General features: G+C 41.2%; 1 protein-coding gene across 10 annotated transcripts in view; it reads left to right on the forward strand.

Moving 5' to 3' along the window:
- LOC107082981 (DNA-binding protein SATB1-like) overlaps positions 1-11,372 on the forward strand; it is a 77,362-nt gene that overhangs the window by 47,505 nt on the left and 18,485 nt on the right. For 8 of the 10 annotated variants that reach the window (XM_015371886.1, XM_015371890.1, XM_015371892.1 and 5 more), the window contains 3 exons: positions 225-437; positions 4,215-4,337; positions 5,591-5,746. In XM_015371886.1, coding sequence (XP_015227372.1) covers positions 225-437; positions 4,215-4,337; positions 5,591-5,746 — 492 coding nt within the window. The remainder of the gene's footprint in view (positions 1-224; positions 438-4,214; positions 4,338-5,590; positions 5,747-11,372) is intronic. The other 2 variants (XM_015371888.1, XM_015371891.1) reach the window with 1 other exon arrangement.

The following is an 11,372-nucleotide window of genomic DNA, read 5'->3' on the forward strand; positions in this document are numbered from 1 at the left end:
CATGCAAAATTACGAGCATTATGCACACGAGTTTCAGTGAAGTGTTTTTGTCGCGCGTAAATGGACAGACGGAGCTGAAAGGGAATTGAGCTTTTCTTTGATATGAATAAAGAATGGTGTCTGCCGAAACGGCTACAGCGGCTTTTCTTCAACAAAAGCACTTACAAGTGATATCACTGTCACACTTTTTTTAATCCTTCACGTTTTTTTGTTTTTTTTTACAGGGATTATTGTCTGAGATCCTACGGAAGGAAGAAGACCCCAAGACGGCGTCCCAGTCGCTACTGGTCAACCTGCGTGCCATGCAGAACTTCCTTCAGCTTCCAGAGGCGGAGCGCGACCGCATCTATCAGGAAGAGAGGGAGCGGAGCCTAACAGCGGCATCTGCCATGGGCTCCACCCCCCTCATCAGCACGCCGACCAGTCGACCCGTACAGGTACTCAGCTCCATTGGCTGGTGCTCTGCTGGCTTTTCCAGTGCGAGTTAGGGCTTCTACAGTGATCAAATTTGGGTTTTTACCTTTAAATTAAGCCAGAAAAAGATAAAAATTAAGGCGACATTTTGACCTGAATCGTGGCAACGGCGGTAAACCTCTATAAAAGCTTCTTTGGTCAAATCAAAGCCAGGGATTAAATATTAAAATGCAGAATATCTTTCGTAAATTGTCATTCATAAGTAGTTGTATGCCCGTAGCAACAAGTTCAGTTAGTCATTAAAGCTAGCCTTGAGTTTTACAGAAATTTTAATAAATTCTAGATTCAGTTAAATTTTTTTCTTAAAAGGTAAAGTGTACAGTTACAGATATTTAATTCTAGTGATGGTTTACATCGCAAACAATGTCTAAGCCAAGCTTAGGCTAAAAATGCTTCATAGAAATGCTCAAAATTCACTGTGTTTTTCAGATAGTACACATTATCCATTAGTCACAAGTTAGCTCCCATCAGTAGCATAGATCAATGTTGCTTTAAAACAGACCATAGTTTTGGTGTATCAATATATAAGCATAAAATGCAGCTGGTGAATAACTTAGATCCACCTCAAATCTAGGCAGCTGTAAAATCTCTGCATTCAGCTTTGCAATACAAAGCAAACGTCTCATCAGAGGATGTTTGAAAATTAACCACTTCCTCTGAAGTGTGCTGGAAAAGCTTTGAAATATTTTAGGTAACTTATTACTGAATAAATGAGGACAGTTGAGGGATTACTGGTTCAAAATCTATAATGATCACGCCTTGCTGGTGCACAGCATCCTAACACAACTTTGCTAAACTACCACTGTTGAACCCCCGCCCCCATTCCTACCCCTAAACCCCAGGACCAAACTATTAAAACATTTAAGCTGCCTGTTTTGACATATTATTATCGTTTAGGGAAGGCGTCCTTCAGCAGTCAGTGATGAGGAAAGGTATGCAGAGTCACGGCGCACTGGTGCTTTCTTCGTCTTTCCTGGATTATCAGAATCCAAATCCAGACATGTTGGACAAGCTGTTAGATGAGGTGGTTGCTCATTAGGTTACACATTTTATGCTGCAAACACTGACTCTTCTGGTACTAATTAGCACATCAACATTTTCTTCCATGTATGCATCCAAGCTTCACTTAATGATATATAGTTTTTACAGCTAGTTTAATACAGCTGCTATGTATAAGTTTGCCTTTGCTCTGGAGACATGTTTACTAAACTTTTAGGTGATTCACTTTCCTTTACCTTCTTTCTTTATGCAAATGAGCTTTGCATCCTTACCGACCTTCCCACTCATCGTTCACAAATGATGGAGGAATAAAACTCAGTGGTAATTTTGACCTTTTAGCGTGCATTAAACAGCACTTGCTAAAAAAAAAATGGTTCCTTCGGTGATGACAAGCTCCATGAAAGATCAAACATAGTTTAGTCGGTGGCTCTTTCCAAATCCCTGCATACAACAGAACAACTCTACCCTTTCTTAGAGTCAGTGTCCTTTATAAGAGACGTATGTGGCAACTTTCTACCACTTAAGTCCATTTGATGTGCGGTCAGCTGCATCGGGGAGGTGACGGGGGGGCAGACAAAGGCGTCCTCTGTCCTGTCTGTAAAGAATATTTGGCTTTTATTCAGGTGAAAGGGGGGAAAGTAAGAAAGACAAAGGCCCTTCCATCTCCAAAATCAAGCCCCCTCTTCTTTTAAGTGCTCTGCATGGCAGTTAAAAGAGTAGGACTTTGGAGCAAAAGCACTCAAGCATTTCACATTAATACGGTGAGCAGCTGAGCGAATTCAGGACAGTGATTCAGAGTCTAATACTTAATCTTTGCACAGTAATTTATTAAGGTTAAAAATTTTGGGAAAAAACCCTCCAAACTATGCTGTTTAGTATTGTCATTGTTGCACCTGTAACCAAGGTTGAGATTTGAAACGGTAACTGTTTGGTGTGTCTCTAATCACATCTGATGCAGGAAATCATTTGCTTAGAGATCTAATCTAACAAAGCCTTTTCTGCTCATATGAAACCAATTTCTGAAAAACAGAAGTAGAACTGGAGTGTTAATAGTGAAGACAAAGTCCATTTTAAACAAGTTATTCCAACGTTTTTGGACCGGCTAACCAGGAGAAACTGAAAAAATCATATTTTTCATAACTTTCAAAAGCCGAATTTTCTTAATCTATGAGAGGAAAGTGGAAATATTTATATATATTTAACTTAAAACCTAAAAAAGAGACTGCTTTATTTAATCAGGCAACTATCGCGGCCGAGTCAGGGTACAACTTGGAGGTGTGTGCTCTACACTCCAGCTGGAAACCCCAACAAATGAGTAACCCAAGGTATTGGTGGTTTAATTTAGATCAGATATTAAATGATCTCTTTAGTAGTACTGTTAAAAAGCACCCTTGCCACTGGCTTGGCCTGGTCAGTTTATAACCTGAGGATAAAGGTAGCGGGGCAACTCCAGTTTCAAACTCTAAAGCGCAAAACTTTTTTGCACACATAACAGTCAGCAAGTAGAAAAAAAATCAGATGTGCAAACAAATCATAACAATACAAGAACTAATGCAGTTAAAAGTTTTCAGTGTTGCATCAACCAGCTAATCAATGGAGACACAACCACTCAATGGAGACACTACAGTGACACATTTAACTGCTGTAAATATGCAGTGTTAACAGTCAAGACAAAGAATAAAAAAAGTTCAAGGCATCTGCTTTTTGATTCTTATTCACACAGCTCTCACAATACTGTTGACACATCAGCCCAATCGCTCCAGGGGTTGTATACTTCCCCCATGTGACTACAGCTCGCAGACATTTATCTTATAGAGCCGCTCCTGTACAAGGCAGTTCTCACGCACGACCACAGGCGCAGGTTTGCTCGCTTGGTGCGCCCTGGCCATCTGCCAGCCTCAGCGGTGGAGCAATGCAGTGTAAATTCAAGCACATAAATCAGCCAAGGTGGCAATTGAGCCAGAGACAGAGGAGGCTTTTTATTGGCCTCATAAAAACAGATGCAGAGGTATGTTTCTCTCATGTGTGCTGACGGCTCAGCACGGCTCCCCCCAAAGCCAGTCGCTGCACGTCCCAGCCTCGACAATTTGTTTGACACGGTATCGCCCCACTCAGACTGACGGGCTACGGCGTCAAGCTGTCATGAAAGAAGATAAAAGAGGCAGGGATACCCAGACATTTCATCTAAACCACAAATTTCAGGATTCTGGGATCGGCGTTAACACATCAGCCTCGCATTAGGCGGCTAGACAAATACTTGAATATATATATATGTTTTTTGATCTCAGGCTCTTATTTGGTAGGAGTTGTTCGCTGTTGGTGTTATTATAATTTATTTGAATGCCATTCACTTGCACTCATACCCAGCCCTGTGCATGTCTCCTTTCAAAAGCCTCATATGGAATGATTCATATGCTAATGATTCTTGGGTAATGCTTTTATTAGGATGCTTGTTACCTTGTCAAAAGATTTTTGTCAAGATGCAACAAGCCGCTGATTAAAAATGATTTGATTTCACTTGACTTGCATTTGCTTTTTAATCACCAGCTCCACATAAGAATACTAACATTTCATACAACACATCGGAGTGGTTTTAAGCTAAGCAACAATCCAGCTCTTGTGTGGGTGTAATCTACACCCCTGTGTGTGTGTGTGCGTGTCTGTATCAGTGCAGACAGATTCCTTTTTATCGTTCCAAGTGTGAGCCTGAACAAACATGGCTGTTTCTTTTTCCTTTTCAGCCCCGACGGGAAGACTGCAACAGCGTGAGGCCAGAGGACTGGAATCCCCGAATTCCTGTGGGCATTTCACCTGTGAGCACACAGCGTCACCCACTCACCCCTCCAACTGCAACACTGCAAAATGTGAACACACGATTACACCCACGGCCACTGCATGCTCACTACACCTTTAGACAGCAGAAAGTATCAGTAAATGAGGTCCCTCACTGAAAGAGTAAAGTATCAAGAAGGTGCCGCGCAGTTTGGATGTAATTTGGTACAAGTGCAGACCAGTGATGGGTGATATGCTCCCTAGACACATCTCAAAACATTACCAGCATCTGTCAGAGTTTGATACGGGGTCACATTGAAGAAAGCTCAGTTGTGACAATGCTGTTGGTTCTAACATAACCCCACATGCTGAGTGAGTGCAGGATCCGACCACTTGGCCTCATGCGTATCCATAAAGCGACCCCCATCAAACTCCATCATGTGCTGGTAAAGCTAATATGTCTGCGAGGCATCCTGTACTCCTGCTGGCCTTCACTCACTTGTCACCTCCCTGTAAATCATAAGAACCATAAGTGTCTGAACAAAGTAATTCTATCCTTTGACTGTCTTTCATATTTTGTCATGCTAAAAATACACATTTTTAAGTAGGATTTTATACAAGTAAACTTAATTTGTTTAGCACTTTTCACAGACTTTTCAAAAACAAATGATACAAATAAACAAAGAAAAAGCAAGAAAACACAATTAAAATGAAAGTAAAAATTAAATGAATAAGATGATTAGCTGTTTTGAACAGCTTGTGTAAACAGTCACGTTTTCAGCTGCTTTATAAAAGTGTCCACAGAGTCCAGGGAACATAGAGATGAAGGAAGCTCGTTGCCACTGCTTTAAAAGACCCGTTTCCTCGACTTCAAAAACTGGTTCCAGGAACCAGAAGCAGATTTTCACTTGAAGACCTCAGGCTACGAGGAGAATCAGACCAGGAATGCAGTCAGGCCTAAAAGTAGGGGCTAGGATTTTAAAATGTATCCTGGAAGCGAGATGAAGGAGAGGAGTGATTTTGATAGACTAACACTGAGACATAACAGCGAAGCGGTAGGAGAATGATTGAAGAGTGGCAGATTGAAAGCTGTTAATGAGAGAAAACCATGAAACTAAAGATTTCAGTTTGCCATAAACTGTATCAGGAAAAAAATGGCAAATATGCAGAAGATAATATGACAAAAAACGACTTTTTCAAAATCATGTTTGAATAGGAAAGGACCTTCTGGGTACTTTACTGTTTCTGGTAGTTTAGTTAAGTAGAGTTTATAGACAATAAAATACATTTTCATTTCAAAATGCTCAGACTTCTTTAGCAGTTTTCTCACCTTTTCTCTTTTTAGGTGAAACCATCGCCTCTGCCGAGCGAGTGGAACGGAAAGACCGAGAACTGCATCTTGAACATCACCTCCACCATCTATGACGAGATCCAGCAGGAGATGAAGCGGGCCAAGGTGTCCCAGGCCCTGTTCGCCAAGGTGGCCGCGTCTAAGAGCCAGGTACCTGAACACACCACAACCAAACGCCCAACAAATAAGAACAAACAAAATGGAGAATTTTTTGTTGTTATCTGGTTTAGTTTCCCTTTAAAGCATCTTTAAGTAGCCTGAAAAAGATAGATCCTTGATTAATTTAACCCCTTATAGACATTCTTTAATCTTTGATCACCCCCATGATAATAATCCAGATGAAAACTTTTAGGTAAAAGGAGAGAAATGTGTTTGACTCCAGAAACATGGCAGCAGTGAGTTATCGTCATCATGTCTTCTTTATTGTGGGTTTGGAGTTCAGTTGACGCTGTTTCAACACCAAACAAACCTGTTTATATTAGCTCGGCGCAGTAAGATGATGATGAGGGGCCCCTGTCAGCTCTCACAAAGCTCGAACAATACGAGCCTGTGTGTGCTGGAAACAGAGAAACAGACGAGGAGAAAACACACCAGCAGTTTAACTCTTTATTAAAAGCAATTAAAGCTGCGGCACCCAGGACTTAGCGTTAATGTGTGTGTCGCAGGCAGAGCTGGAGAGATTTCCACAATTGTGCCTGATGAGGAGGACGGGTGGGGAAATAGATCACCAAGGGCGGAATAATCTCGAAATATCTGCAAAGGCTTTATGTTTTTTTTCTTGCTGATTAGGATGATTATAGCCCCAGATAGCTTTGTTTTACCAAATTGCAGTTTGATGCACAAACCACTGTTTTTGTTAAAGAGTTCAAAGACTCCTTCGTAGGATGGAGAAAGAGAAAAGGCAGTCGCAGTATTAACTCGCTCCTGTCTCACCTCTTCCCAAATTGACGGCTTGTCTGGGAACCGATTTCCACCGTGCCCTCCCCGCCTCCCCTCCCGTCTCTACGTCTTGCCCCTCTGCCTCCGCCGTTCCCTCCGATTTCTGCCTCTTTTTCACGTTCCATTCATGGCAGGCGGGTGTGAATGTGAATTGAGCTGCAGATAAGAAGTGTGCTAATTATGCCTCTGAAAAGGGGCCTGTGAGAGCACTTATCTCTGGCTCCATCTCGTAATGGGCGCTTCCCGGGCAGCTGGTCTCCCCCCTTACCTCAGCAGCCGCCACAGCTCCCAGCAACCTTCAGACCAGTCGCTGCTCCAAACGCAAACCTGCTCCCTAAAAAATGTTGGAAGCTAACAGAAAAATGTGTCTCCTTGTCACTTTTTGAAGAGCGTTAAGGTGGTGGCTTCTATTTTAATCTTTCCAAATTTATGTAGATTTATTGCGTGTATAGAAATTTTGTTCAATTGAGTTATTTACACATCATTTCAAGAAACTTCCGACAGGTTCCAGTCATATCTTGTTATGTTAAAGATTCACCGATCAGGCTTTTCCTGCTAATCCAGACTTCAGTTTATTTTTTAAAGTCAGATTCGGAACCATTAAACCAGCAAAAAACTTTTCAATGTTGTAGATTCTTATATATTCTAGCAGTACTGAAATTGTCTAAAAAGGAAATCCCCACTAATCAGGAGCTGTTAAAATGAATATTATCTTAGGAAATGTTAACATTTGTTGGTTTCAGCTCCATTTTTTTATAAAACATTTTTTCTTTTTGATAAATCAACATGAAAAAAGCAAAAAAAAGTTCCTGTGCAGTTTTAAAAGAAACTGTTTGTTCATATATTTTCCAAGTTCAGCTAGAAATGGCGATAAGAAAATGGTAGGCGCTACATAATCTGTAATAAAAAAAAAAAGAAAACAATCCTCTCAGTGTTGTATAAATAGGATGACCTTTTTCAAAAAAAAATGTAACGGATCATTTATTTCAAATTTGCACATAATGTGAAACTTCAGATATGGTCAAAAAACGTAATTTTATAAAGCAAAAATACAAAAAGAACTAGATAAAAAAAAAATTACCAGCTTGTAGATAACATATCAAACATTTCTTAGGTTCTAACCTCGGGCTGCAACAATAAATCAGATCAGTGATCGCTTGATTTAGCCAAACGTTACAAAAAAACAGAATTTGTACCGATGAGGGAAAAAAAATTCTTTAAATATATTCTTAACATAATTCCTAGAACGTTTTAGCTTCATTAGGCTTAAATTCTGTAAAAAATCTATCAAGTTGCCTTTGTAATCTATTAAAAATAAAATTAGTCAACAGATTGATTACCAAATGGCAGCTCTACCTATGTGGCACATTCAGGTCTTTATCCAAGGAATCAAATATTTTTAATTTAATAGAATTTACAACAAAAACAAAGTTTTTCAAATCTTGTGGATTTTTCTCAAATGTTGCTGATTTTTCTTGTATAAAAGTCGTACATTTTGAAACTAAGCCGATCTAAGTTGTCCGGGGAAATAGGCCTTTATCATGCTAACCAAAAGAAAGCCAGCTTCAGTGATGTTTAATGAATTGTTGCCCACATTGATCTTAACCCTGCTAGATGTTCTAAAACAGTAATAAAAATAGATTCATTTGCCGAATTTAAAATTTTCGCCTTTTTCTTTTCTAAAATATAATTGTGATCGTGATGGTGATTTATTTTTTAACCTTGAATCTCCTCTTGAGATACGTGATTTGTTTTTGTTAGGGGGTCAATGTCTCAACGAATTGCTAAAATATTCCAACATAAATACAAAACCACAGTCGAAGCCAATTAGAAACCACATGTATTTTGTTTTTTCTGAGAAAAGCTGTTTTTATAGATTTAATCTCTTCATGGTTTTCTGAAATTTAACTGCTCTGATTTCCGTGAATGCTGCTGAGTTAATACTGCCTGAAAATAAAATGTTTCGTTATACAAAAGAGGAAGAACAGAATCTACCTTCTATTCATTCATTTAAAAAAAACAAATTCTCAAGAACTCATTTCTGGGAAGGCAAAACAAGTAAGTAATTAGCACCGACTCTGTGTCTGTTTAACCCTGCTACATGCTGCTGCCAACTCATCTCTCCTTGCTCACTTGAAAAGAGGTGTTAGTGGTGAAATCATAGCTCCTTCTGATTGGAGGATTTTTCCTCACATGAGCTATCAACATCGCCATCTTTACTGCCTTTCGGTTTGTAGCTAAGGTCAAGAGATGTTTGCAGCCGTGCGAGGCAAAATATAACCCTACAGAAACCCAGAATGAAAGGATCGTGCCAGCAGTGAGCGTCGGGGACGTGGTTGGCGATGAGGATGGAGGATGGGCTCGACTGGCAGGGTGCCCATATGGGGTCCAGGGAAATAATCGTTGGGGGAGGGTGACGGAGAGGCCTCATCACCAAAGCTGGCACTGTCCCGTCAGCTCAGGCTCAGCTTGGGGGTGGGGTGTTTCAGAACACCAAATCAGCTGACCAGTGCGTCAGTCCCGTGTGCGCTCAGTGGGTGTTTGTTAGCAGCCTTATGTTTAGGAGAAGCATTTGATTTAATCAGAGAAGAGTAGCTGATAGAACCCTGAAGGAAACTCGGTCCTTATTTCATCTCGTGTTTCCTAAGATGGAGGAGTAGTAAACATTTACCTGATTGGTGCCTGCTCTGCTCCACTGAGTGTTTGCCGACGTGTGTATAGATCTGTGTTTGTGCTTCCTCTGTAGTAGATATAGGTTTCTGTTTAGGCAGATTGAATGTGTGTACTCTGTGTGTTTGGGAGGTATCTGGAACACAGCCATCCTGTTCTCTCTTAGGGCTCGTAACCACAGCAGGCCTCTGCCAGACCCTAACAGCCCCCCTCCTCCACCTCCTCTCACATATTCAGTGTTGCATTTCAATCACTCTTTTACTGCCACATTTTCAGAGATGCAACTATAGAGCTGTGAATCTAACCTGAACCACGTCACTTTATCTGATTAAAGGTTGCAACTCACTTCCAGTCAATCTGAAAAAGAAGCAGAGACGTTTTCGATTGAAATCAGAGACTTTTTTTTTTTTTTTTTTTTGGCGAGTGAACGCTTCAGGATTAGTGCGTTTCTGTTTAGCTTCAGGACTCGTCCAAATTGCAGAAAATAACTGGTTCTGATCCAGTTATGACACAGCCATTAGAAACCACAGCAGCCCGGTTTGATCAAAGCTATAGAGGTGCTAGATATGATATGAACAGCTCTGATTTGATAGCAACGTTGTTGAAAGGGGAGCGGTGAGTCTGGCAGCTAATATTTAGCGTAGCATTGGGATGCTAGCTGCATGGTGGTGTGGAGCAGATTGGGGCAATTCCTTTGGCTTGACTTTAGTGTCTAAACATTCTCGACAGTTCCTGAGAGGAATTATGCAGTGGGTGGAATCAGAGACCCCGCTGTCGCAAAACAAGCGCCCTGGGAGCCCGGCGCACCGCGGGGCTCAATGCCCTTCGACTCCTCAATGACCAGAAGAGCACAGATCGCCGTCAACGCCACCAACGCCCTCCCTTCCCATCATCATCCTCTCTCCATCTCTCTCACACTCACTCACTCTCCCCTGGAAGAGGCTACGCTAATTAGCCAGGCTCTAATGAGACAGAATGGCACTGATCTGGTCCGCCGCTGCGCCACCGGAGGAGGGGGGGGCGGGGGGCCGAGCAGGGGGGCTGATGCAGTAGGAGGGAGAGGAGAGAAGAGCTCTAGGAGGGGAGGGAGGTTGGTGTATGCCATCTGTCACCCTGCACCCGCCTGGCACGGCGGTCCCTGGAGTCGTGGACGACGGAGGAAGGTTTGGGTGATGGTGGTGGGGGGGGGGATGAGTGAGTGCCATGTTGATCTTGAGATGCGGAGGTTGGGTGGGTGGTAAGAAGGGGGGGCAGGTGGTGACTCTGATAGGAGGAAGGGAGCTGGACCGAAAAACTGTCAGAAGTTGGGGAAAAGACTCTGCTCCGTTCTCGTCATCTTTTTGGATCTTTTTCCGCAAAACCATTTTCCTCTTTTCTTTTTTTTTTTTTTTTGCCACAACACTTCCACCCACTGCATGCATGGAAGCACACATGCACACATTGCTTGTATCACTTCGTTGCATCCAGTGGCGGCTTAACAAGCGAGGCAGATGGCTGACCTTTCTCAGTGTCTGTCTGTAGACTGTGGCTGCTCAGATGTTAGTCTGTTACTGAGAAGACACTTTAAATCCGTACATTTCATCTCCAGCTGTAAAATGTATGGAACTGCAGTCATCATTATCATTATGATATATCAAAACAAACAATAATGTGTAAATCCTTTAAATATCTTTAATTCATTTAAGGGAGAAGTTGGTATCTTAAAGAGTTTTATGTAGAAATAAGTTTAATGAAGATGAGAGAAATTAAAACAATTTATGAAACTAAAGTCTAAACCTCAGTGATTTATAGCAAGAATCATGTGTACTTAATGATATTATTGGTGACATTTTGATGAAATACAAAATGATAAAGACTTTTCCAGCTTTGTCTGGGACACTCAACCTTTTGACGTGATGTAGATGATGCAGTTTGAAATAAGCTCTGGTTTATTTTGAAGGAATTGGCAGCTGCTAGAAGCATTAGTAGGAATGCTATCACTATCTCCAAGGCAAGGCAAGGCAAGGCATATTTATTTGTATAGCACAATTCAGTACAATGCAAAGTGCTTTACATGATTAAAATACAGGAAGATAAAACAGAATCAAAGCAAGTAGTAAAAAATAAAAAAGTAAATTAAATAAAATAAAAAATGCAGAAACAAAAAAGAATATTAAAAACAGTTGGA

This window comes from Cyprinodon variegatus, unplaced genomic scaffold (genome assembly GCF_000732505.1).
Source record: "Cyprinodon variegatus isolate N-32 unplaced genomic scaffold, C_variegatus-1.0 Scaffold66, whole genome shotgun sequence".
NCBI lineage: Eukaryota > Metazoa > Chordata > Actinopteri > Cyprinodontiformes > Cyprinodontidae > Cyprinodon > Cyprinodon variegatus.